The sequence below is a fragment of the Chiloscyllium punctatum genome, chromosome 28, assembly GCF_047496795.1.
Source record: "Chiloscyllium punctatum isolate Juve2018m chromosome 28, sChiPun1.3, whole genome shotgun sequence".
In the NCBI taxonomy this organism is placed as follows: Eukaryota; Metazoa; Chordata; class Chondrichthyes; order Orectolobiformes; family Hemiscylliidae; genus Chiloscyllium; species Chiloscyllium punctatum.
In genome coordinates, this window is record NC_092766.1 from 7,084,331 (window position 1) to 7,111,937 (window position 27,607).

The 27,607-nt window shown below is 45.1% G+C and overlaps 1 protein-coding gene across 7 annotated transcripts in view; it reads right to left on the reverse strand.

Moving 5' to 3' along the window:
• Window positions 1-27,607, reverse strand: part of ash1l (ash1 (absent, small, or homeotic)-like (Drosophila)) — a 243,118-nt gene that overhangs the window by 56,160 nt on the left and 159,351 nt on the right. For all 7 annotated transcript variants that reach the window (XM_072548810.1, XM_072548804.1, XM_072548807.1 and 4 more), the window contains 7 exons: window positions 24,368-24,441; window positions 13,401-13,446; window positions 10,887-10,995; window positions 7,554-7,760; window positions 4,439-4,585; window positions 2,492-2,600; window positions 283-444 (listed from right to left, as the gene is read on the reverse strand). In XM_072548810.1, coding sequence (XP_072404911.1) covers window positions 283-444; window positions 2,492-2,600; window positions 4,439-4,585; window positions 7,554-7,760; window positions 10,887-10,995; window positions 13,401-13,446; window positions 24,368-24,441 — 854 coding nt within the window. The remainder of the gene's footprint in view (window positions 1-282; window positions 445-2,491; window positions 2,601-4,438; window positions 4,586-7,553; window positions 7,761-10,886; window positions 10,996-13,400; window positions 13,447-24,367; window positions 24,442-27,607) is intronic.

The window sequence follows — 27,607 nt, forward strand, 5'->3', positions numbered from 1 at the left end:
CCTCAGACAACTGTATGGAGTTTGCACATTCGTAGTGTCTGCATGGATTTCTTTCAGGTGCGGACTCCGGTTTCCTCTCACGGTCCAAAGATGTGCAGGCTAGGGTGAATTGGGCATGCTAAATTGCCCATCAATATTCAGGAATGTGCAGGCTAGGTGGGTTAGCCATGGGAAATGCAGGGTTACAGGGATAGGGAAGGGGCGGCAAGCTCTTTGGAGAATTAGTGCGGACTAGATGGACCAAATGGCCTGCTCCCTCACCGTAGGGATTCTATGACTTACCCTTTTCTTTAACCTGTGCTTGGATTTCCTCTTCTCCTTCAATCTGCCTGGTTTCTTCTGTCCATTTGCCTGCTGGCCATTTTTGTTCAGCAATCCATTCACCCTCTGGCTGCGTCCTCCGATAATGCCACGACATTTCTCCGCCCCACATTTACAAATTTGCTGCAATACACAAAACACCCAAGAAATGCCGGTGGTTTTAGCCATGCCTTGGTGAATTCACTCTTCAAACTTCATGAGCCCAGTGCATCAGCTACACGTGGCATTCAAACAAATCAGAGCCGCTGGGTCAAAAAATGCGGAGGATTCAATTCAAGGCTTCCCCAGCGCTGTCAAGTTTCAAGAACCTCGGTGTTCTTTCTGACAGAGCCCATTGTACAGAGAGACCCAGGGAAACTCAACAAGTCAATCAAGACCTGCACAGCGAAATAGAGTTAATGTTTTCGGTCGATGGCCATTTTTCACAGCCTGCCTGATGAAAGAGCATTGACCTAAACTTTAACCCTAGTTTCACTTCATATGACTTGGTGAAAATTTACTGCATACTAAAGTATTGTGCTTTTGTGTCAGAGTCCTGGAGTTTGGCCGAATAGAATTATGATCTTAACTGGTGATTGGTCACACCAGTGTATTTTGGTGAAGCAAAAGTGACTTATCTGGCTTACAATCTGTCAACAAACCACATCTATTGTAAGCAGAGGTTTACCATATCACTTTGATTACTCAGGTTAAATTCTTGATCTTAAACAATCTCGACTGTACCTAAAAATATTCTCAGGACAGGGACAGCATGGGGTTAGATAAAAAGAAATGCTTCCTCTACACTGGGTCCATAAAGATACCCCAAGGAGAGGACTGCATGGGGTTAGAGTAAAGCTTCCTCAACACTGTCCCCCAGCAAACATTCACAAGACAGGGATAGCACAGTAAAGCTTCCACTACACTGTCACCAGTGAACATTACCAGGTCAGGTACAGTAAAGGTCTACCTAAATATTTCTGGCCCCAGTTTAATAAGAGAGCAGCTTCTCTGATGCACAGTATGATAAGTTTCAATTTCAATTACTGAGATCAATGTATTTCCATATTATGGGTGGCTGTCTTCCTGTCTGATATTCGCTGGGAATGAAAGAGCCTTAAACTAATGCAGACGTGAATTTTTCAGCCGGGACAACAGAAGTTCAACACAATATCTGACACACTGAAATGAAGTGAGAACATTGACACAGTTTTCTGTTACTGTGCCATTTGGGCTGTTCATGTTTAAATATAAAGGAAACACATGGAAACAACCCCAACAGCATTTCCGTCACTTCTTCAGATGTGCTAACTGCTTTAGGCTGATTTCAGAAACTGATACAATTTATGGAACACCACTCAGTCAGCACAGTGCGTTCACGTTTGTAATGTCCCATTTTGATTCACACAGGTAGAGAGGAGTAGACACCCAAAAGAACAGTGCTGAGACCCCCATTCTAAACCCCATGTGATTAAACTCTCTCAGTGTAATGCTGAGGGGACCCAAATGGTCATATCATTAGCCAAGGTGATCATACAGTTCTTCATGGTCCTAAAACAGGGTGGAGGAAAGAAAAATAATCACACACATTCCTTGTAGCCATCACCTTGTGAGTAAAGCAACTGCACATCAGTTAAAAAGGAGGAAGGACTGTAAGCTTCAAGTGCGCAGGCTGCATCATAGTCCTGCTTTTAACAACACTGTCACCGTATATATACGATTAGATTACTTACAGTGTGGAAACAGGCCCTTCGGCCCAAGGTGAAGGGGTAAATGTAGGGGGAATGGGTCTGGGTGGGTTGCGCTTCGGCGGGTCAGTGTGGACTTGTTGGGCAAAAGGGCCTGTTTCCACACTGTAAGTAATCTAAGCTAATCTAAGTCCCCACCGACCTGCCGAAGCACACCCACCCAGACCCATTCACGACATAAGTTGTGGTGACTAAGTGCAGAGTGAGATTCCGAACACAGCCTGATATGGTTCAAACTAGGCTTACTGAGAAAATGGCCCTCGGTGGAGTTCCGGGGCACGTACTGTCATTGGGAAAACTAACAAAACATTGGGTTTTATCTAACTTCATAGTGGTTTCTATAGCGTGCAGTGAACGAGATATTTTGGATGACTTTTTGCAGACAGTAGGTGTGGTGCTGTAGTGTGTGAATGGTTACAGAATGCTGCAGCCAACCACATTACCTGCTTCTCCAGGTTGAATGCATGGAAGTTGTAGTCATACGTCAGTTCAGTCCCAGCCATTACATCTTTCAAGGCAAACAGCCCAATCCTGTAAACACCATTAACCGACCTAGAGCAGAAAATGAAATGTGTACTTTGTTCATGATTGTTTATGCAGTTTATCTCAGAGCTGCACAATTCTAAACTCAATCTGTATGATGCTTCAAGAGGTACAAAAATTAATCTCCATGTCCCAGGGCAGGGAGATGACAAATCTCAGAAGGCCTGATTCTGTTCCTTACAATTATCTGGTGCCAGGCTGTGAATACTACCTAAAGGTAGGGTTAGCCTCAGCTGTGATACCAAAATTAAAAATGTGCTGATATTAGCTGTCCTGAGTGCAACTTGAAGATAAGTTCTTTTTTCTGCATTGAGAACTCATCTCAGTAACATGGCTGGGCTCGACTGTAAAATTACCTGCACCCCTTTGCAGACACATAACGACTGAAGGAGTACATTTTAGTTCCGATGATTCCCTTAGAGGTCTAAAACCCTAAATGAAGTAATGTAATCAATTGTAGATGACGACCCTTGGTCACAGTAGCTCCAATATAGCAAACAGGAACACTTCAGTTGATTTGGATCTTGAGAACAGAGTCTGGTCAGTCTTTGATGGGTGGAGTCGACACATGGTGATGGAGGTCACATGGTTTTGGGCCAAAGCAGTGCCTTGATCTCCCAGTATATTGAATTAGTCATTTATGAACCCCTAGATCATAGCTGCAGTGGACTGTCTAAAGCAGGACTGCACGAGTATCTTTCATTGTGCTACTAATATGGAGGAGCTGGTGTTGGACTGGGGTGGACAAAGTTAAAAATCTCACAACACCAGGTTATAGTCCAACAGGTTTAATTGGAAGCACTAGCTTTCAGAGCACTGCTCCTTCATGGGGTAACTAGTGGGGCAGGATCATAAGACACAATTTATAGCAAACTATCACAGTGTCATGCAATTAAAATGATACACTGAACAAACAGCAATCTAGATTTTAATTGCATGACACTGTGATAGTTTGCTATAAATTGTGTCTTATGATCCTGCCCCACTAGTTATCTGATGAAGGAGCAGTGCTCTGAAAGCTAGTACTTCCAAATAGACCTGTTGGACTATAATGTGATGTTGTGAGATTTTTAAGGATGCCACTGTTCAGTTCAACAACAGTGTGGGGTACATGAGGGCATTTAACATTGGCAGTGACAGCCAGCTACAATCTATCCTGTCAATGTTAAAGATCTTCTGGCACTATTTTTTTTAAAGATTAGATTAGATTCGATTCTTTACAACGTGGAAACAGGCCCTTCGACCCAACAACTCCACACAGACTCTCCGAAGAGTAACCCACCCAGACCCATTGCCCTCTAACTAATGCACCTAACACTATGGGCAATTTAGCATTGCACATCTTTGGAATGTGGGAGGAAAGAGGAGTAAACCCACGCAGACACAGGAAGAACGTACAAACTCCACAGAGACAGTTGCCTGAGGCTGGAATCAAACCTGGGACCCTGGTGCTGTGAGGCAGCAGTGGTAACCACTGAGCCATCGTACCACCCCCAGAAGAGCAAACATTCTATATCAAATCCGACCAGACAAAGCAGATGAAAACAGTAGTCATGTTTACCCAGACAGTTACTGCTCCATTTACTGTTGGGAACATGCTGAAGTTTAAATAATCAATTTACATTTTCTTTAGTTGTGTTCTTTCTTGTTCTCAACCAGTGCACTTCATGCTTCCACAGATCAACAACACATTTATTCGGCATGTAGTTCCGAAAGCAAGACTTTTCATGTAACCAGGCAACTGGATGGATTTATTGCTAACATTGCACAGCACTTTTAACCAGAAACCTGCTTGTAAACACCACGTGCAGTAGTATGTTCAATGTACATTTGCTTCTGTCTCTTACCATTTTTGCATTTCACAGTTAGGACTGCAGCTGTGATTGATAAACCGTGCCTCATTCCCCATGCGGTAACTGTCGATTACCATCCCACTGTCCAGGTTCAAGCAGTAATGATCATTGTGGTTCTGGTATTGTTCTATCATTCGGTTCCTAGGGAAGATTAGAGAAGATATTCAAACAGTCTACCTCAGCTCTGTCCGAGACACAAGGCTGAGGGTTCAAATTCAATTTCAATGGAGTCAGCTGTTCAGCTGGTGGTTAAACATCCACAGGCACTTTGAGGAAGACCCGAAAACTCCTCTCAGTGCCTAGACCTCCATCCATGCAGTCCTCAAAACACACCACCGAGAGAGTCATGGCTGTTACTTGGTGGAATCATCCTACGAAGATCAATACAGCACAAGAACAGGCCCCTCCAGCCCAACAAGATTGACGTACAATACCTTTCTAAATTAACCTTTAGCCTCTTTGCAGTGCACCTGGCCTCTATTACCTTGGTAAAAACAATGACTGCAGATGCTGGAAATCAGACTCTGGATTACAGTGGTGCTGGAAGAGCACAGCAGTTCACGCAGCATCCAAGGAGCTTCGAAATCGACGTTTCGGGCAAAAGCCCTTCTTGCCCGAAACGTCGATGTCGAAGCCCCTTGGATGCTGCCTGAACTGCTGTGCTCTTCCAGCACCACTAATCCAGAATGCCTCTATTACCTGCCTATTCTTGTATCTGTCAAGATGCCTCGGAATCATTCCTACTGTATCCACCTCCTATGGCAGCGCATTCCAGGCACTTACCACCCTCTGTGTAAATAAACTTGCCTCACATCTTTAAACATACCCCCTCTTACCTTAAGCCGATGTCCTCAAAAATTACTGTGCACACCTTCGTTGCAGTATGTGCCTATATCACAATTGTATTTCAAAACACACTTTCATGGTTTCATTGACTGGGACATCCCATAAGACCTAGGAGTAGAAATCAGACCATTCAGCCCATCGAATCTGCTCCATCATTCAATCACAGCTGATAAATTTCTCAACCCCGTTCTCCTGCTTCCTCCATGTAACCCTTGATCCTTTTGATATTCAAGAACCTGTCTATCTCAGCCTTAAGTATACTCATCAACCTGGCCTCTACAGCCTTCTGTGACAGTGCATTCCACAGATTCCCCACTCTCTGGTTGAAGACGTTTCTCCTTATCTCTGTTCTAAAAGGTCTTCCCTTTACTCGAAGGCTGTGCCCTCAGGTCCTAGTCTCTCCTCCCAATGGAAACATCTTCCCAACATACAGAATACTGAACGGCCTGGACAGAGTCTAAGCTTCAATGAGATCCCCCTCATCCTTCTGAACTCCATCGAGTATAGACCCAGAGTCCTCAAACATTCCCCATATGTTAAGCTTTTCATTCCTGGGTCCATTCTTGTGAATCTCCTCTGAACGCGCTCCAGGTGTGGTACATCTTTGCAGAGATATGGGGCCCAAAACTGCACACAATACTCCAAATATGGTCTGACCAGAGCCTTATGAAGCCTCAGATGTACATCCCTGTTTTTACATTCAAGTCCTCTCAAAATAATCATAATTGCATTTGCATTCCTAACTACTGACTCAACCTACAAGTTTTCCTTGAGAGAATCCTGGACTCGAACTCCCAAGACGCTTTGCACTTCAGATTTCTGAATTTTCTCCCCATTTAGAAAACAGTCCATGCTTCAATTTTTCCTACCTCTTACTTGCCCACGTTGTATTCTGCCACTTCTTTGCCCACTCTCCTAGCCTGTCCAAATCCTTCTGCAGCCACCCCACCAGCTCAATGCTACCTCTCCCTCTACTTATCTTTGCATTTGTCTGCAAACGTAGGGAGAATGCCCTCAGTTCCTTCATCCAGATTGTTAATGTATAGCGGAACACCACTTGTCACCGGCTGCTATCCTGAGGAGACACACACACACATACACACACACTCACTCACTCCAAAGACGTGAAAGATGTTATTGGAAATAGGAGTTCTTTCCTTTCATTTCCAAGAACTCTCAGAGAAACAATGAATCCAAATATTGTATTTTGGCAAATCTCAGCCAAAAAAACATTCATTGGGTAAATAGTATCAAACGACAAGGACATCAGGACAGTATTAGACATTGCAGAGATTGACAGCAGTGACAAGAGCCTGCTCTGATTTCTGCACTGTAACATTTTATGGAAGCTGTGTAAGTGGGCATTTTCCTTTTTCCAGGATAGAATGTTGAGGCTGGATGCAACCAGGAGCCGGAATCATTTAGTGTCAAGATCAATGGAGTAAAACTTTCCTTCTGCACTTCTCACTTGTTTTTGCCAAATGGATGCTAATCAGAACCTGTCTGACTTGATCTATACCCCATATCTTTACCGTGAATTAGGACTGTTCAACTCTGCAGCCAACATAAGCACGAGAAGATACCCCTCGACTGCTCCATAAAGACAGAAGGGCTGCTTCCAAATAAACGACCCAACCTCTGGCACTACATCACACTCCTGCTCACTGCTCAGCACTTCCTCTCAATAAGATGTTGTCAAACTTGAAAGGGTTCAGAAAAGATTGACAAGGATGTTGCCAGGGTTGGAGGGTTTGAGCTACAGGGAGAGGCTGAACAGGCTGGGGCTGTTTTCCCTGGAGCGTCGGAGGCTGAGGGGTGACCTTATAGAGGTTTATAAAATGATGAGGGGCATGGATTGGATAAATAGGCAAAGTCTTTTTCCTGGGGTCAGGGAGTCCAGAACGAGAGGGCACAGATTTAGGGTGAGAGGGGAGAAATATAAAAGAGACCTACGGTGTAACTTTTTCACACAGAAGGTGGTACGTGTATGGAATGAGCTGCCAGAGGATGTGGTGGAGGCTGGTACAATTGCAACATTTAAGAGGCATTAGGATGGATATATGAATAGGAAGGGTTTGGAGGGATATGGGCTGGGTACTGGCAGTTGGGACTAGATTGGGTTGGGATATCTGGGTCAGCATGGACCGAAGGATTGGTTTCTGTACTGCACAGCTCTATTACTCTAAGTAATGATCAGAAATTGGATTCTGTTGGGATATCTAGTTCCTGCACAATACAGACGGAATATGGAAGGTCTGCTTACCTGAACTCTTGCTCACTGACCACCTCGCCCAGATATTCGATGATGAACTGCCCGGCCTTCAGAGCTTCCTTGGTGCGAATGCCCCAGCCTTTACCTTCTGCTCGAAACCTCTCCAGGCACTGCACCCACTCATGCCTCTGGATCCGCTGGTTACAGCAATGCTCATCACAGGGACATGTGCTTGGGGCACACTCTGCAAAGATCATCCTACAACAAAGACAGGGGATCAGCTGCGCTTGACATTGCGATCAGTCTCTGTGTTTCGTAAAATGTGAACCAATGGGAGCACTGTGAATGACAGCACTGCTTTACTTCTAGGGAGAGCTGGAAATGTACAGCTGCTTACTCAGGGTCAGAGAAAAGATGGGCTGGCACTTTATATTTTAAATGGGTCCCCAGACAGGGACTGGGTTGTTCTTCAATTCTAGCATTCACCATGTTGGCACCCCATTCAGGGAACTTATCCACAAAAAGCCCACACACTTCACCGGGTGGAGTTACACGAAGGCATGTTGGACACGTAACTGATCTTGAAGACACTGCAAGTTGCATGATGGCAGAGCGGTGGACATGATCTATATGGACTTCAGTAAGGCGTTCGACAAGGTTCCCCATGGGAGACTGGTTAGCAAGGTTAGATCTCATGGAATACAGGGAGAACTAGCCATTTGGATACAGAACTGGCACAAAGGTAGAAGACCGAGGGTGGTGGTAGAGGGTTGTTTTTCAGATTGGAGGCCTGTGACCAATGGAGTGCCACAAGGATCGGTGCTGGGTCCTCTACTTTTTGTCATTTACATAAATGATTTGGATGCGAGCATAAGAGGTACAGTTAGTAAGTTGGCAGACGACACCAAAATTGGAGGTGTAGTGGACAGCGAAGAAGTTTAGCTCAGATTACAACAGGATCTTGATCAGATGGGCCAATGGGCTAAGAAATGGCAGATGGAGTTGAATTCAGATAAATGCGAGATGCTGCATTTTGGGAAAGCAAATCTTAGCAGGACTTATACACTTAATGGTAAGGTCCTAGGGAGTGTTGCTGAACAAAGAGACCTTGGAGTGCAGGTTCATAGCTCCTTGAAAGTGGAGTCACAAGTAGATAGGATAGTGAAGAAGGTGTTTGGTATGCTTTCCTTTATTGGTCAGAGCATGGAGTACAGGAGTTTGGGGGGGGGGGGGGGGGGGCATTCTGGCTGTACAGGACATTGGTGAGGCCACTTTTGGAACATTGCGTGCAATTCTGGTCTCCTTCCTATCGGAAAGATGTTGTGAAACTTGAAAGGGTTCAGAAAAGACTTACAAGGATGTTGCCAGGATTGGAGGATTTGAGCTACAGAGAGAGGTTGAACAGGCTGGGGCTGTTTTTCCTGGAGCATCTGAGGCTGAGGGGTGACCTTATAGAGGTTTACAAAATCACGAAGGATTTGGGCAACACAGTGAATCTCCCAAAAGTATTGTCTTGTGCTTTGACCAGCAGGACATAAGGTGCAGCATTCCTTATGTGAGAGGAGAGGAGACATGCCCTGGTAACTGGGATGGTGGCAGCTGCCCAAGCTCATTTTACCACTTGGCTCCTTGAATAACATAAACAGACAAAGTCTTTTCCCTGGGTTGGGGGAGTCCACAACTACACAGCATAGGTTCAGGGTGAGAGGAGAAAAGATACAAAAGAGTCCTAAGGGCAACTTTTTCACGCAGAGGGTGGTACATGTACGGAATGAGCTGCCTGAAGAGGCTAGTACAATTGCAACATTTAAAAGGTATCTGGATGGGTATATGAATCGCAAGGAATATGGGTTGGGATATCTGGTCGGCATGGACGAGTTGGACCGAAGGATCTGTTTCTGAAGGTGCTGCACACCTCTATCACATAGAACTATAGCAAGCAATACTGAAGCTAATGCAGTGTTCAGACATCTATCAGTGTTTTAGCACTTAAAATAAACTGACTCTAGATTAGAGTGGTGCTGGAAAAGCACAGCAGGTCAGGCAGCAGAGGAGCAGGAAAATCGATGTTTTGGGTAAAAGCCCTTCATCAGGAAAATAAACTGACTGCCATTCCCACTTAGGGGGTAGAGGTAGCTTTGCCCTATCTAACCCTGCTCTGTCCCCACCCTGGGACTGTTTGATGGGGAACACTGTAGAGGGAGCTTCACTCTCGAGTCTAACCCTGCATGGTCCCTGTCCTGGGGGCTTTTGATGCTAACAATGGGTACTTCAATTGAAGAGCATTCTGGTTAGTGACAATGACATCCCTGACCTTGATGAATATAGATAACCTATGGCAACTGCTTAGCAGTTCAACAGGCTGAAATTGATGGGGAGACACAAACCCTATTGTCAGTACTGATGAATCGAGATTGGAAGGCTGGCTGTGCATCTGTTTCCCAGAACATGCGGCACACTGGGCTTCCTGTTTTATTACAGCTCAAATCTTCAGATTATAATTAATAATATGAGGAAAAACATCAGTGCACAGCTTTTAGGCAAACTGCCAAGAGCTGCTAATGAGCTTGCATCAAATAGCTTCAAATGTGCATCAACACAGCACAGCAAGGAGCCAAGTGGTAAAATGAGCTTGGGCAGCTGCCACCATCCCAGTTACCAGGGCATGGCTCCTCTCCTCTCACATAAGGAATGCTGCACCTTGTGTCCAGCTGGTCAAAGCACAAGACAATACTTTAGGGAGATTCACTGTGTTGCCCAAATCCTTCACAGGGCAGTGCGCATCATTTGTCTGGGATGACTTGACAGCAGCATCAACTCTGCTTGCACCTGATGCGGGTAGAAGGAACAGAAATCTTGGTCAATGTCCTCCATAGTGTAGCAGCAACAAGGTTATCCAAGGTTCCTTTTTCATTCTGGTTTACAGAAGCTGACTCAGCAGTGGATCAGTGATCGAAGCTGAGTCACTCCTGGCCAACATGGAGCTATGGCAGTTGATGGAAAGCTGTGCATTCCTCTGAAATAGCACCCATCAGGAGAATAAACGCGGCCAGACTACTCTCACTTCCTTCACATGTCCAGTGGCTGGGCCCTGCCAAAGCTGACAGAGATCAGGGAGATGATCCCTGGGTGTTTCTGCTGCTTTGGGCTCAGTGCTTTGCGCCTTAATAAATCCAGTCAATGCAATCAAACTTCCCTGACTTTCATCCCCCCTTCACCAAGATCAGATTATTGCAGGACAGTCAACAGCTGCCCCTGTTTGGCAGCATCTTCAACCAGTCTATCTGGGCTATGCCATTTAACAGGGATGAAACCACAGTATTCTCAATAGGTCTCCAGGTTAGCAGCAAGGCAGAGTGATTACTTGGAGGGTTTTACACATACCTGTTCAGACAGTCCTCCATGCAGCTCTTCTCCGCAGGGTCGACTGGCCTCTTACAGTTACAAGTTGTGGGCTCGCACCCAGAGAGAGGTTTAACATCAACAAACACATCTATAAAAAGGACAATATGACTTGTGGTTATACATAACATATGTCGAACATGGAGAAGATATTCCTAAGTATAGTCAACTACGCCATCCAGATAGAAACAACCCATCATAGAACATAGAAAAGTACAGCACAGAACAGGGCCTTTGGTCCACGATGTTGTGCCGAGATTTAATCCTAACATAAAATATAGTAACTTAACCTACGCACCCCTCAACTCACTGCTCTCCATGTGCATGTCCAGCAGTCGCTGAAATGTCCCCATCCATATAAGCAACCTTAATCTCTCGAGTAGCTTTCCATTATGTTCTGTACAGTATAGTCCCCCACATGAAGGAGGATCCTAGTCTGGTCTTAGACCATGCTGATCCCTTTCCCTGCTGCAGAGTTTCTCAGGGTTGGGCGACTGGGGGCTTCTGAAAGCTCTTTGGCTAGCTTGAGGGCTCTCAAGCTGGACAGTCCAAGAAACAGCTGCCAGCTGGTCCCAGTGATTCATTGCAAATGCCATCCTGCATCCAGACAATTAGCAATCCTGACATCTCCGTGAAGCAGCTAGCTGACATATCAACCAGAACAGCCAATGCTGCAAAACTTCGTCCAACACTTGGTTTGGTATCTAGTTACAGATGACCAACTCTCACAAAGCTTATCCTTCATCAGGATGTGCATTTATTACAATCTTCACAACTTTCCTTCATTAGGGGTGGCAGTTGTTAGCCCTGCTGCCTCACAACACCAGGGAACCAGATTTGATTCCAGCCTCGGGCAACTGTCTGTGTGGAGTTGGCACATTCTCGCAGTGTCTGTGTGGGTTTCCTCTGGGTGCTCTAGTTTCCTCCCACTGTCCAAAAATGTGCAGGTTAGGGTGGATTGGCCATGTTAAACTGTCCATAGTGTCCAGAGATGTGCAGGCTGGGTGGATTAGTCATGGAAAATGCAGGATAACAGAGGTGGGGTAGGGAGTGCGATAGCCCTTCAGAGGGTTGGTGTGGACTCATTGGGCCAAATGGTGGGGATTCCATTTTGTGATTCAGTTGTGTCGTGCAACTGTAGTTTGAGCTCGCACAAACTGCAGTTTGTTCAGAGACCCCCCCCCCCCCCCAGCCACCGGCTTGCTGTCAACAGGGAAACAATAAACCGTACTGACAGAAAGCCGACAGCTGAGATTCCAATAGCCTGAGAGCTGCCCACGCTAACAGGTGCGGCCTCTTTGCTGCAGAATCCAGCAGTGGGGCTGATGCCAATCTTTAATCTCCTTTTTACCACATGCTGAAGGGCTAACTCCTGCTGCCAGCTGCCTTGCCTGGGTGGTGAGCTGCAACCTGGGAGCATACTGTGTCCATATAGTGGTGGAGTGGATTGGAAGAGGAGAAGAAACAGTGCCTCCTCGCTTCATCCTCTTTGCATACTCACTGTGTGGAACTTGCATCACAGAAATGCTGCTGAGCAAGAGGCAGCCATTCAGCCCATTGTGTCTGCATCACTTGTTTGAGCATTTTAACTCCATGCCAATCTTGGCCAGCTCAGTGGTTAGCACTGCTGCCTCACAGCAACAGGGTCCCAGGTTCAATTCCAGCCTTGGGTGACTGTGTGGAGTTTGCACATTCTCCCCGTGTCTGTGTGGGTTTCCTCCGGGTGCTCCGGTTTCCTCCCACAGTCCAAAGATGTGCGGGTCAGGGTGAATTGGCCATGCTAAATTGCCCGTAGTGTTAGGTGCATTACTCAGAGGGAAATGGGTCTGGGTGGGTTACTCTTCAGAGGGTCAGTGTGGACTGGTTGGGCCGAAGGGCTTGTTTCCACACTGTGGGGAATCTAATCTAATCTAAATCTTTACCCTGTACATCATCTAACACCCGCCAAAATGCTACAGCAGAAGGCACCTGCAACGAACAACGACAGAATCACTGAATAACCTATCCCCTTCCACATCCTGGAGGTGACTGGGATCCCCAGTGCAGCACCAACTAAATGCACAGGAAAGAAAGCTCGACTTTAGTAGGGACCATTCCCATGTCTTGTTCTACCAACTAGGCCATGGCAGACAACAGGTGGGAAAGACCCAAGAGTGGACTGAAACAATTTCAAAAGATTAGAATGCGTGCAGAATACTCCAGTGCCCCGAGTGAGATGACTGTGCTATCACGGCTAAGGCCCAGCAAACCGTTAAAGAGCAGGTGAGCAATGTGGAACTCCTGCCCCTCTACGGACTGAGCTCGAGGGCTTGGACACTCAGTAAAACTCATTCACTCCACATGACGCACTCTGTAATACCTGTACCAAAATGCAAATACAAAAATCTAAATAACATTAATTTAAAACAGATTCAGTTCCAAAGCTGAAGGAAAGAGTAATACAGTCATTTTAAAATAAACTCTAAGGAGGCAGCAGGGAAATGGAAAGTGCCTTACTTGATCGAATCTTTTTATAGAGTGGAACATCAGGCTTTTTGTACAGCTTAAAATCAGAGAAGAGAAAATACAAATTAACAACAGTTATAATCATACTGTCATGTACATATACTTGGAAATTCTACATATCTTTATACTGGGGGTGAGCAGGAACTACTCCATTGGTCTTTGTTATATTGCGATGCAATATGCTGTTGGGGTGTGGACTTAGACACGACCTTCAGAGTGCAGTAGGGTGGTAGCACAGAATTCCAACTGCTGTTTCTGCTGATTGAGCGGTGTGTCAAACAGAGTTTCAATTGTGAATTGTTAGGTTCCTGATTGTGCTGTAAACACGTCTGGTGCAAGTGTGCCCCAACTCTTATTAACGACAGAGAACCGAGGACACGGACCAGAGTTGCAAATTAATGGAGCTGAAGGTTGCAGCATCAGTCCATTATCCACGGTGCAAAGGTCACCTCAATGTTTCACCACAAGACCTCCACCAACTTCATCACATTAGACAAAGCCAACGGCTGCCCCAAACTGAAGATCAGCTAAGCTGCTGCAAGGATTACTACGAGACCATTCTGACTCACAATAGTTTAACATTAGATATAATGATATGGCTTCAGTGTGCTGTGGATGGCAGTTTGAAACAATCAAGATCGTCACAACGAAAAGTGTACTGTGCTACTGGAGTAAATTTGCATGCCCAAAGAAACCCTCAGTTAGCAAACAAAGGATCAAAATGTCAACCAGTCCAGGTGTGTAGGGTCAGGGTCTGTTTGAACAGCAAGAAAACAGTTGCAAGCAGTTATGGTTTGCAGGCTGAAGGAGCAGGGAACCTGAAAATTGTAACAAAACAAGCTCCAGTGTGACCATTAGAGCAGGACATATACTACTTTTAGAATTAAATAGCTAATTTTGTACACCCAAGTGCCCCCAAACTGTGAATTAGTCAAGGAGTAGCCATAGGCTCCCCCTCCCTCTGACTGCATATAAACCAACATTTTCCTAACTACCATCAGTACAGAGGAAGGCTGACTCAAGCAGAAACATTAACTCCAATTTCTCTCCACAGATTCTAAGAGACCTGCTGAACTTTTCTAGCAACTTCCGCTTTTGTTTCTGATTTACAGCTTCCACAATTACTTTAGTTTTCTTTATTAAGATATCCAGTGGGCTGGACTGTGGGTTTGGGAACCATGATCAATTTGTACCAACTGAGATTTGGTCATCCAGCAAAGGCTGGGGAATGGAATCTGGCTCAGTTACATAGCACGGGGAAAGTTCACCCAGTTAGACATGACAACAGCTGAAACAAATAATTCTGAAAGTGAGTGAGCAGCAAGCAGTGCACGAACCAGCAATGCTCCTTCCTTTGTCAGTCCAGAGTTAATACCACAGCAGTGTGTACTGTTCTCTTTCCAAGTCTCAGCTAGAAGTTTATTTGCCATATTCTTGGTGATGCTGGGAGTGCTGTGGTCAAATAGAGACCAGCTCCCTCTCAGTTCACACTGCATACTCTAACAATGCCTTGATTCAACTCGGCCAGGATGTCAGCAGACAGGAATGGTTCCCTTTTTCTGGTTTTGGCTGCTTCTGAGCATGCATCACCCTCCCTCCCCATACTACACTGTCTGGACAAAATAAGAGCTCAATATGAAGGGGAATCAGACAGAGTCACTATCCTCTCAACAGCAGCGCAGTGATGACCAACAGTGCAGATCTAACTACAACACCCATTGCCCTAATAGTTCCTCTCCTCCCAGACAGAGGAACAAGATTTTCTTTGTTCAAACTTTGGAGAAACAGTTACTTTTTTTTTTAGTAAGTGAAAAATACATTCCACTCTACAGACTGTGCCAAGAAAAACACAACAGGGGGAAAAAAAAAATTTCAGTTGGATTGGTTGCACATTTTGAATCTCAAAGGGATAGCCCAAAGAAAGTGGGATTGCTGCAAAATACTGGGCACAGCACCAAACCAAAAACTTAATAAGCAGCTTTCACAGTACTACTGTCCTTACATGGGCATTTGTAGTGTATCTTCAGGAGAATATGTCAGAACCATAATTAGGCTGTTAACCCCTCTATTGGTACAATTATCTGAGCACCAAAAGAACTTCAGTTTTTGTTTGATTATCCTAAAAGAACATCGAGGGGTAGCTGCACTTGAAAAGGTTATTTCTCCACCCCCCCCCACATTTGCCCCTTTTAATAGCATGAAGTGAAACAATCTCCAAGGGTGACGTGGAGGAGGTTGTGGGTTCCACTCCAGCCTTTTGACTCCTGCGATTCTCAAGTGCAAAACTAACTGTGGGTACATGCATGTGAAAAGGAGAGAAAGGAAAAGGGAGAGTGCAATTCGTGCCATACAAGTTTTTCATCTTCCAAATAGCACGTGGGACAGTGGTAGTGTAAGGGGAAAAGAAAAATGCTCAACTGGCAGCTGTGCAGCATAGAATGGAGTTAAAACCATTTACAACCGAGAAACCTGTCAACTGAAATGAAGCTTTGACCTTCCTGTCCTCCTGCGTGTTTATTATTCATTTCAATTGCACAGAGGTCCCATTTCTGCACAAAGACAAAGCCCCGGTTAACTCTTTGAGGAACATATCAAATCTTTTTCACCAAAACTGAAACTCTACACATGCAGCTGCCTCAAAAGCGCACAGCTGCTGTAAACATCTCAGATTTCAGCTAGTGTGTGGGCGCTTTACACTGGAGGTTAGATGGAGAGAGGAGGGTAACAGTTATAAACTTCAGAGTCTGTACTTTCCCATTCAGTCAATGACAACTTTCAGCAATTCAAAGCAGAGGAACGAACATTGTGCCAAAAAGAAATGAATGGTGCACCCAGTGTTTGTTTATATGCCTTTGCTGGTGGGGACTGCCCATGCTGGAAAATAATATCCCCAGTTATTATCTCGCTACGGTTTAGTAAACTTTACTCCATTCCTTTCCAAACAGCAGACAATACAGCAAGCGTGAAAATAAATGCCGCACTGTGAAATAAACTTCCAATTTCTTTTTATAACAATGCACGTTAGGTCTATGGTAAGCTTCCTTTGAATATTACTACGTCTCTTCCTCCTTGAAGGCAGCAACACTTTCTGGACTTCTCGCTCATTTGGGACAAGAATTGTGTGGAATAAGCTGCCAGAGGTGGAGGAGGCGGTTGGTACAGTTACAACATTTGATAGGCATCTGGATGGGTAAATGAATAGGAAGAGCTTGAAGGGATACGGAACAAATGCTGACAAATGGGACGAGGTTTATTTAGAATATCTGGCTGGCATGGACAAGTTGGACTGAAGGATCCTCTTTCATGCTGTACAACTCTATGACTAAATTCCTCCAGTGCTGTGTAGGAGTCTTCAAGGACATGGACAGTTATGTTCCAGCAGCCCAAATGATGCAAGTCATTTGTGTAGTCACTCAGCAGCTCCATAGCCCCTGCAGTTAGGGTAACTGGATAGCAACTAGCAGCATATGTGGTTAATATTTGCAGTAACTAGCATGGGACTACGGTGACTAAATGTGGCAGCCATATTACTGCACAATAGGGACTGTCTTGCAGCAACAAGATTCAGTCCTGGTTTCTCTAAGATTCAGACCCCAACAGCAACAACGACTTCCTTTCTAAACATATTTAAATGGATACGACATCCTAATACTCTTCACAAGAATGATTACCAGATAAAATATAACACCAAACCAAAGTACAAGAATAAAAGCTTCATTAAAGAGCATCGTGAGGTTTCTCAGTATGTCTTTAAGGGATATGAGAGAGAGCGCGAGAGGCGACTGTACAATGGTGACGTGAAAATCTGAGCCTAAGACGGACCATTAGAACAGTGTTTTAGGGCTGAAAGAGACGACAGGTAGAACTTATTCAGCCATATATAATGTGTGCAATAAAAATCTTTAATGCATTAATGCGTTGAAGGCAGCTCAAAGATTTACCAAACTAGCCTAATACCTGGAATGGGCAGGTTGTATTAAGAGGAAACGTTGTACAGACCAGTCTTGCAATATACAAAATCCTGTGGGGATTTGATAGGCCTGACATGGAGAGGGTGTTTCCTCTCATGGAGGAATCGAGAGAACTAGAATCACTGTTTAAAAATCAGAGAGGTGATCCACTTATAACTGAGAAGAGGCAAAATGTTTCCTGTCGGTTGTGAATCTTTGGATTTCTGGTCCTGAAAGTGGTGGAAGTAGAGTCCCTGGATATTTTTAATGTAGAGGTAGATCGATTCTTGTTAAGGGGTTGAAATCCAATCAGTAGGTGGTGGGAATGTGGATTTGACATTACAATCAGAGCAGCCATTAACTTACTGTACTGCAGGACAAGCTCAAAGAGCTGAATGGTCTACTCCTGCACCTGATTAATAAAGATGTGCAAACCATTCAGTGGGGCTGAAGATATTTAACAGAAGTTATGATGGGTGGAGTTACAGCAGAGACCACATAACCCAACTCCTTACACTCCTGTATTATCACAAGTTACTTAATAAATGCTCCCCTGAAATTATCTGTGCAGTCTACTGAGGTCGTTAAATTCTTCAATGCTTCCTAAAGTAAACTTGTTGGTAGGATAGAAACCATTTTGGGTCCAAGAGGGCTCAATTGCAGCCAGTACTGGACTTGGTGGCAGTGTTTCAGTGTTGGGATAGTTACTCCAGGGATAGCAGACAAGTTGCTGTTCTGTGCAGTTGTTAACAACACCTACTCAGAGCCAAGTCTGCCAGGCAACTCATCAAATAGGACTGACCTTCCAGTTACAGACTGTTCTATTCTGCTTCAGAATGTAAAAATGTTGCCTGTGAATGCAGTGCAGACCTGTGGGATGAAAGCTTTCTCCCCCTCAGCCAGTCAACAAAGTTTTGTGTCGTGTGTGTTAATTTGGAACCAAACCAGCATAATAATTTTTTAAAAACTGACTTGCGTCAAATTACGTATAGGTCAGCTGATATCGACAGCAAAAGGGATAGAATTGTGGAACTCTTATTGCACAAGATTGATTATGGGATGTTGATCCTGGTATCAAAACAAAATACACCTTACTGAATCACTCAAAAATCAGTGAATCAATGTCCTGGGAGTGGTGGTGCGGACAGTGTAGACAAAACTTTACTCTTTATCTAACCTTGTGCTGTCTCTGTCCCAGGAGGGTTTGATGGGGCGTGTGTAGAATAAGCTGCAACTGCCATAGGAGTATTTAATGGAGATCTCTTAGAGGTGCTTTCATCTGTACCTAACAACTGTTTAAATGTTTCAACACTTGCAAGATATTCAGCGCAGTTATCACGACACTAACACAAGAGGGTAAAACTAACTTAGAACATTACAGTGCAGTGCAGTACAGGCCCTTCAGCCCTCGATGTTGCGTCGACCTGTGGAATGCCCATCTAACCTACACTATTCCATCCTCATTCATATGCCAATCCAATGACCATTTAAATACCTTTAAAGTTGGTGAGTCTACTACTGTTGCAGACAGTGCGTTCCACACCCTTACTGCTTGAAAACCATTAAGTAGAGGTGGTGTGGTAACTTTATCCACAGTTAGCTCATTTGGCTTCACACATTTCTCATCATATGAGGTGGGGTTTGAAGCTAGACTTCAGAGATTTGAACACATTATCCAGGTTCACAGCCCCAATGTGGTAATGATGGACTTGTTCACTGTCTGAAATGAGGTCCTGCCTGCCAGCTCAGGGTGATATCCCAGCTGCCTGTACCCCACCCTACTACACAAGTCACAAAACACATCAACTGAACATCCTTGTCAGTTGCCACCAACGGTATCTTGCAGTATGCACAAGTACTTGCCATTTTTGACTTCCCAACAACACTGACGCCATTTTAGTAATTAATCAACTGAAGGGTTTGAGTGCCCTCAGAAATTGATTAGATGTGATATGAGCAACTTGCTCATTGTTCTGGATGGGTACGCATAGGTTCCTGTTGATGTAGGTGACCACCCTCTGTTCTCTTCTATCCAGGTAGTGCCCTGGACATCAGATTCCACCCTAGGCATTGCTGATCCCGATTTCACTCAGAGCAGAATTGCAAGACCATCAGACCAGTCACTTCAGCTACTGAAGTGGGTCACCTTATGGACCTGCTCCCAGTGGGAGTGCCCAACCAGAGAACTGAACTACTCTTCATGACCTTATCAAGCCCAATGTTTACCCGGTTGCTACTGAAAGGTTGAATCATCTGTGATTTTGGACACGTTCCTTGTCAGACTTCGAGAAGTACCACCTAATTAAGTTAGGAGTGAATTAATTAAATTTCAAAATAATCTGTGCCTATTTCCTAAGGACTTTGTATCATGAATGGCTGGAGCCAAGTTTCTTGTGGGCTATGATTAGGATAAACACCGACCTTCCTGCCAGAACCCCTCTCGCCTCCACTTTCAATCTACTGGGACAAAGCTTTTAAATGGAATTTTGGTCCATGTTCCTTCAATCAGATTATTTTTCATTTTTTGTTCAACATTTGTCACAGGCAAATAAAACCACTTTCAAAATGAATGAACTGTTCAAGTGAAAAATAACCTTGTACTGACCCAGTTGCTCTCTTAAAAATCAGCTACAGCAGAAAGCCAAACACGATATAAATTACTTTCCTTCGGTGAATGGAGCAGCATGTGATGCAAGGGTTATTGATATCTTAGCAGCTGCAGGATTTAAAAAAAATCCAAGTCTTTATTCTGATCTCAACCAGTGTATCGCATGGTTCCTTCAGCACCCATGACAGCATCAAACTTCAATTTTAGGAAGTATAATTGGGTAGGTCAAATTCTTATCCTGTACAAACTGAAACAGAAATAAACTGACAAGAGCATTAAGATTCTGTCCTTTGAAACTTGGATTGAGCCTGGAGAAATCAATGAGATTTGTAACACTGGGTTAGGTCAGTCATCCTCCAACACAAGTATAAAAGCATCAAGTAGTGTAGAACACTGGGGTACAGTACTGGTGGGGACAGATCTGCCACTTCATATACCAGGGTACAGTACTGGTGGGGAAAGGTCTGTCCCTGTATCACACTGGGGTACAGTACTGGTTGGGGCAGATCTGCCACTACATATACCGGGGTACAGTACTGGTGGGGACAGGTCTGTCCCTGTATCACACTGGGGTACAGTACTGGTGGGGACAGGTCTGTCCCTGTATCACACTGGGGTACAGTACTGGTGGGGACAGGTCTGTCCCTGTATCACACTGGGGTACAGTACTGGTGGGGACAGGTCTGTCCCTGTATCACACTGGGGTACAGTACTGGTGGGGACAGGCCTGCCACTACATATACCGGGGTACAGTACTGGTGGGGAAAGGTCTGTCCCTGTATCACACTGGGGTACAGTACTGGTTGGGACAGATCTGCCACGACATATACCAGGGTACAGTACTGGTGGGGACAGGTCTGTCCCTGTATAACACTGGGGTACAGTACTGGTTGGGACAGATCTGCCACTACATATACCGGGGTACAGTACTGGTGGGGACAGGTCTGTCCCTGTATCACACTGGGGTACAGTACTGGTGGGGACAGGTCTGTCCCTGTATCACACTGGGGTACAGTACTGGTGGGGACAGGTCTGTCCCTGTATCACACTGGGGTACAGTACTGGTGGGGACAGGTCTGTCCCTGTATCACACTGGGGTACAGTACTGGTGGGGACAGGTCTGTCCCTGTATCACACTGGGGTACAGTACTGGTGGGGACAGGCCTGCCACTACATATACCGGGGTACAGTACTGGTGGGGAAAGGTCTGTCCCTGTATCACACTGGGGTACAGTACTGGTTGGGACAGATCTGCCACGACATATACCAGGGTACAGTACTGGTGGGGACAGGTCTGTCCCTGTATAACACTGGGGTACAGTACTGGTGGGGACAGGTCTGTCCCTGTATAACACTGGGGTACAGTACTGGGTGGGGACAGGTCTGTCCCTGTATAACACTGGGGTACAGTACTGGTGGGGACAGGCCTGTCACTGTATAACACTGGGGTACAGTACTGGTTGGGACAGGTCTGTCCCTGTATAACACTGGGGTACAGTACTGGTGGGGACAGGTCTGTCACTGTATAACACTGGGGTACAGTACTGGTGGGGACACGTCTGTCACTGTATAATACTGGGGTACAGTACTGGGTGGGGACAGGCCTGTCACTGTATAACACTGGGGTACAGTACTGGTGGGGACAGGTCTGTCCCTGTATAACACTGGGGTACAGTACAGGTGGGGACAGGTCTGTCACTGTATAACAATGGGGTACAGTACTGGTTGGGACAGGTCTGTCCCTGTATAACACTGGGGTACAGTACTGGTGGGGACAGGTCTGTCCCTGTATAACACTGGGGTACAGTACTGGTGGGGACAGGTCTGTCACTGTATAACACTGGGGTACAGTACTGGTGGGGACAGGTCTGTCCCTGTATAACACTGGGGTACAGTACAGGTGGGGACAGGTCTGTCACTGTATAACACTGGGGTACAGTACTGGTGGGGACAGGTCTGTCCCTGTATAACACTGGGGTACAGTACTGGGTGGGGACAGGTCTGTCCCTGTATAACACTGGGGTACAGTATGGGGTGGGGACAGGTCTGTCCCTGTATAACACTGGGGTACAGTACAGGTGGGGACAGGTCTGTCAGTGTATAACACTGGGGTACAGTACTGGGTGGGGACAGGTCTGTCCCTGTATAACACTGGGGTACAGTACTGGTTGGGACAGATCTGCCACTACATATACCAGGGTACAGTTCTAGTCTGCTCTGGTTTTCTCAGCAATATAAACGTTAATTAATTATGGAATCGATGCTGTCAATTGCAGTATGCACTGCAGTATTACTGCTACTCACATGAATCAATTCTTCAAATGTCAAGGCCTTGCTAATGGTGACTGAAACACCAGAAACTTCTTTGTGTCTGTGAATATAATTCGCTTCTACTTGACTATATTTCCACAATCCAAAAGAAACGATGTGCACAAAGCAGCTACGGTTGGAAGTGATGTTTGGTTGAGGTTGGGATCCGGGCTGGTATGAAGAGGGATGACAGTATGTGATGACTGTGTAGTTTGTTACCCCTGATAACTTCTTGTGACCGAGTCTGAGAGGGGTGACTGGCTACATTGACATGAAATTGAACAGTCCACCCTTTGAAGGCAGTTGAGCAGAACACATCCACTCAGTGAGGCTGGGCGAAAGTGGAGTACGATCGGAATGCAGATTACTGAAAGCTCTTGGCTGGAAAAGAAAGCTGCAAAAATCAAATGGGGTTCACTACAGCTGAAGATCACCAACCACTGCCACTTCAATATTTAGAATACACTTCAACTTCAACATTATTACCCTTCTTTTCAAGCTGCTTGATCTCATCCTTTTATAATCGAGAGTGGGGTGCTGGAAAAGCACAGCAGGTCAGGCAGCATCCAAGGAGCAAGAGAATCGATGTTTCCGGCAAAGGCCCTTCATCAGGAATGAGGCTTGTGAGCCAGAGGGCTGGAGAGATAAATGGGAAGGGGGTGGGACTGGTAGCTAAGAATGCGATTGGTGGATGGAGGTGGGGGTTATGGTGCTAGCTCAGAGAGGAGGGTGGAGCAGACAGGTGGGAAGGAAGATGGACAGGTAGGACAGTTCATAATGGTTGTGCCAAGTTGGAAGGTGGGATCTGGGGTAAGGTGGGGGAGGTCAAAATGAGGGAACTGGTGAAATCCGCATTGAAATCCACGTGGTTGGAGGATCCCAAGGCAGAATATGAGGCATTTTTCCTCCAGGTGGTTTGGGCTTGACTATGGAGGCAGCCCAGGACCTGCATGTCCTTGACAGAGTGGGAGGTGGAGTTGAAGCGTTCAGCTACAGGGTGGTGGGGTTGGTTGGTGCAGGCGTCCCCGAGATGTTCTATGAAATGTTCTGCAAATAGGCGTCCTGTCTCCCCAATGTAGAAGAGACCGCATTGGGAGTAACGGATACAGTAAATGACACGTGGAAGAGCAGGTAAAACTCTGATGGATGTGGAAAGCAACCACAACAAGGACAGAACCCCAACCCCCCCCACCACCACTGCCGGTCGTCAACCTTCCACACCACCAACCTCCATATACATCGCATCATCCTTCACCATTTTCACAAAAAAGCTTTTGACATTCATCAAAGTTTTACCTGCACTTCCACACGTCATCCATCATCAAACCCTAACCACCCGATGACTGGAGAAAGAACACATCTTGTGTCTCGGGACCCTCCAACCACATGGGATCAGTTTCTTTATTTCTCCTCCCCTCACCTTATCCCAGATCCAACCTTCCAACTTGGCACCACCCTCATGACCTATCCATCTTCCTTCCCACCAATCCACTCCACCACTCTCTCCAAACTATCACCATGACCCTGACCTTCATCCACCTATCGCACTCTCAGCTACCTCCCCCCACCCCCCATTTATCTCTCAATCCCCTTGGCTCACAAGCCTCATTCCTGATGAAGGACTTTTGCCCAAAATGTCAATTCCATTGGTCCTTGGATGCTGCCTGGCCTGCTGTGGTTTTCCAGCATCACACTCTCGACTCTAATCTCCAGCATCTGCAGTCCTCACCTTCTCCTCATCCTTTTATACTCTGGGGAGACAAAAACCTTTTGTGATCTGCACTCTTAACTTTGGGCTCAACTTCCCTCACTCCACCACCAGTGGCTGTGCCATCAGCTCCCTCAGCCCTAAGCACTGGAATTCTCCCTCTAAGCACCTCTCTCTCTCTCTCACTTCTTTGAGATGACCTCTTTAACCAAGATTTTGGTCACCTGTCCCTAATATTTTGTTATGTGCCTCTGAGCCAACTATTTTTTTGATTATTTTGAGTACCGTGGGATGTTTCACTACCTTCAAGGTGCTATAGAAAAGCAAGTTGTTAGTTCTGCCTTATCATATTTTCATGAGTCACCAATTACAGTTTACATACCTGATTATGTTTCCACTGCCACAGGATGTCATATGGTAATTGAAAATCTATCCGTTTCTGCCTCAAATACTTGCCTGCAAAACAAAGACATGGACATTTAGGACAGACACAGGAAAGAACAAAACAGTCATCAAAAAGTCTATTCACCCATGCTGGCTGGTACCACATGTATAAATACACATGTATGTTCACACGAGAACAGGCAGCTCAGAAACCGGTCATTTGCCCCACATGCCTTACAGCAATGTTGATATTCCACACCAGTTTCTCACTAGTTTGCTTTAGTGAAGCACAGACAATTGTTCCATATAAATCAGTGACACAGGTTAAAAGCTCAAAACAGAGAAATGGACTAAAGTCACACTGCAGCTGTCTCCATCTTCCCAGCATCCCCCCACAACCTGCCCCCACCAACTTCCCAAGTAAAAACAACACGGCTGGGGAAATGCAGCAGGTCTGAAACATTGTGAAGGTAGTGGAATAACAAATAATAGGAAAATGAGGCAAAGTTTTATTGCTGCTCTAACACCTCCACTTTTGTTTCCTGTACTTCCCCCTCCCCCTCCAAGTATGCAAAATGCTGCTTTCCTGTCCATATTCAGGCAAGTAATGGAAGGGATCAGGTTCCATTCTACACACCAGGATATTACTGTTCCCCCTTTCCAGAATAGGAAAGCAATGTCCAAGGTGTTGCACACACTGTCTAGTTTACCCCATGTACATGTCAGCTGTCAGCCCAGGTGACAAGTCTGTCTATCACCTTCACAATGCTTCTGTCCCTTAAAGATTCCTTACTGTGTTTTGGTGATGTCTCTGCAGCCCAGGATTTTCTAGCTTTGCCCTGGAAGGCTTGGAGGAGATAATCTTGCTAAGAACAATCACGTACTCAATGAGCGCTAAGCAGGAAAATAGATTAAAACAGATATCACCAGCTAACTGGAAGTTCCACCCTAGACAGAGGAAATTCCTTATGAATTTATAACACAAGCCTTCCTTGAACCCATCCAATGGCTCCTACATACTGGCAATGATTTAGGATTGCAACATGCTAAGTTTTAAATTGCAAATTTGGGAATGCAAGAAATCAGACTCTCCAACCCAAAGTACTACCTCTTAGTCACATTCTTGCCTCTATAAGGACCAAACTCAGTATTGAGTTTAAAGTCACTGGTTTGTCTAGTGCTGACAGAATGCTACATTTTCAGGCACATCATCTTTTGGATGAGATGTTCATCTGCTTAATCTAGAAGATCAGAAGACTGTTCACAACCTGTTGAAAATATGCAAATGCCATTTTTAGGGCCCTGGACAACAGTGCTGTGGAGCTGTATACAAAACAGAGGAACTGGTCATCATCGCAGCAGTATTTGCTGGATTGTTCTTGTACGCATGCTATTGCTCTCTAAGGTTCAAACAGCTAATAACTAAATTCCAGCAACTTTGTATATGCTGTCCATTGATCACCAGGGATCTTGCAACCACTCTGCAGATCACTTCATTGTTAAGACATTTAACTTGGTTGGTTGCAAGTGGCCCCATGGAAAATTCACTCAGTGTTGACATTAAGATGCCTTCATCCAGTTTATACTTTGACATAATCTCCCTTGCATACAACCCTCAAAGTCAGAGCTGAACCCAAGTCCAATAACATAGTTGGCGATGACAAATGGAGTTTGGCTGGATGAACTGGACAGGATTATTGGCTTCCCAATCATCAGCTCAAACATGGTGCTTCATCGAGCACACAACTCACTTCAGTTACTCCTCAAGGAGAGAAATCACCACATGAGTTCTGTCAAGCTTGACATGTCCTTGACATGCTTTGCAGGTAACAATGCTCCCCCAACAACACTACCTGTTCTGTAACCAACCACAAAGAGTTTCATGGTTTAAGGGGGAAGCTCCAATGATTTTCTGCCTTACACCCTCTGCCCTCAAGAAACTGCTAGCCATTGTTTTGTAATACACTGTAAACAGAATCACTGGTGCATCTCCAACTCTTTCTGCTCAGTGACATCCACCAACCACAGGTTCAAAGTACCTAAACACAAAGCTGCTTATTTATGAACATTTACATTAGTGCAGAGTTCTGCAGCTGCTGTGGGCATATAGTGTGCCTCTACCTTGTTAACATCATTCTTGCCTAATCCAGATTGACACTCCAGTGTAGAGTTGAAGGATTGGATTATTGCTGGAAGTGTCTTTGAGCAGATGAGTTCATTAAACGGAGTCTGCTTAGATGAAAGTGAGTGATTCCATGCTACCATTTTAAGATGATCAGTGAGCTCCCCAGTGGCCTGGCAAACATCCCAAAGTCACCAGTTATTTCATCTGTTTCTAAAATGTTGTTGTGCATTCAACTCACTGGCATTTCCAACATAACTACAACAACCACACTTGAATATAATCCACTGGATGCAGAGCATTTTGGGATGTCAGTGCACATGATGAAGTACTTTAAAAAACACAATCCTTTTCTTCAAGGCTACTGTGTCACTATCTGCTCGTTTTTAATGTTGTTAGACCCATACTTGACAAAGACCTGCCTACAAAGCACAACCTGGAACTGTTTAATGAGTATAAGTTTTTTTTGGTTTGGAATTGCTCTTTTGGTTTGATTTATCTTTTGTTTTCCAAGTGAGAAGCTGTAAACGAATGTCTTCCAAACAGATCCAACAGAACTCCAGCCAAACTTCATGTGCACAGACTTTTTCGAAGTACATCACCTCATTATTTCCTCCTTTCAAAGCAACAGCACAAATGTGAACTCGTTTGGTTTAGACTTAATAAATGTGCAGAACATTTGCCAAGAAATGCCTGGCTTACAAACAAGCAGCTCAACAAAGCGATGAATATTGAAGGGTGGACCGCACATAGACAGTTGGGACAAGAGATTTCCATCATGTTGTGTAAGGTAGAAGCTCAGGATGTGTAGCTCCCTCAATCCCATTCCCAACATTCGGTTTTTACTCTTTATTTATCACATCGTTCTGCTTCAAACACAAGTAGAAGTGAAAGGGTCATTATACTTAGGAGTATGATGGAAAACTATGTTTACTTAGGTCACAGAATACGCAAGAAATACAATTATAAATTTACAGTATCTATGTGTCCCTTTAATTTATACAGCTGAAAATGTGTTGCTGGAAAAGCGCAGCAGGTCAGGCAGCATCCAAGGAGCAGGAGAATCGACGTTTCGGGCATCAACCCTTCTTCAGGAAACCGTCGATTCTCCTGCTC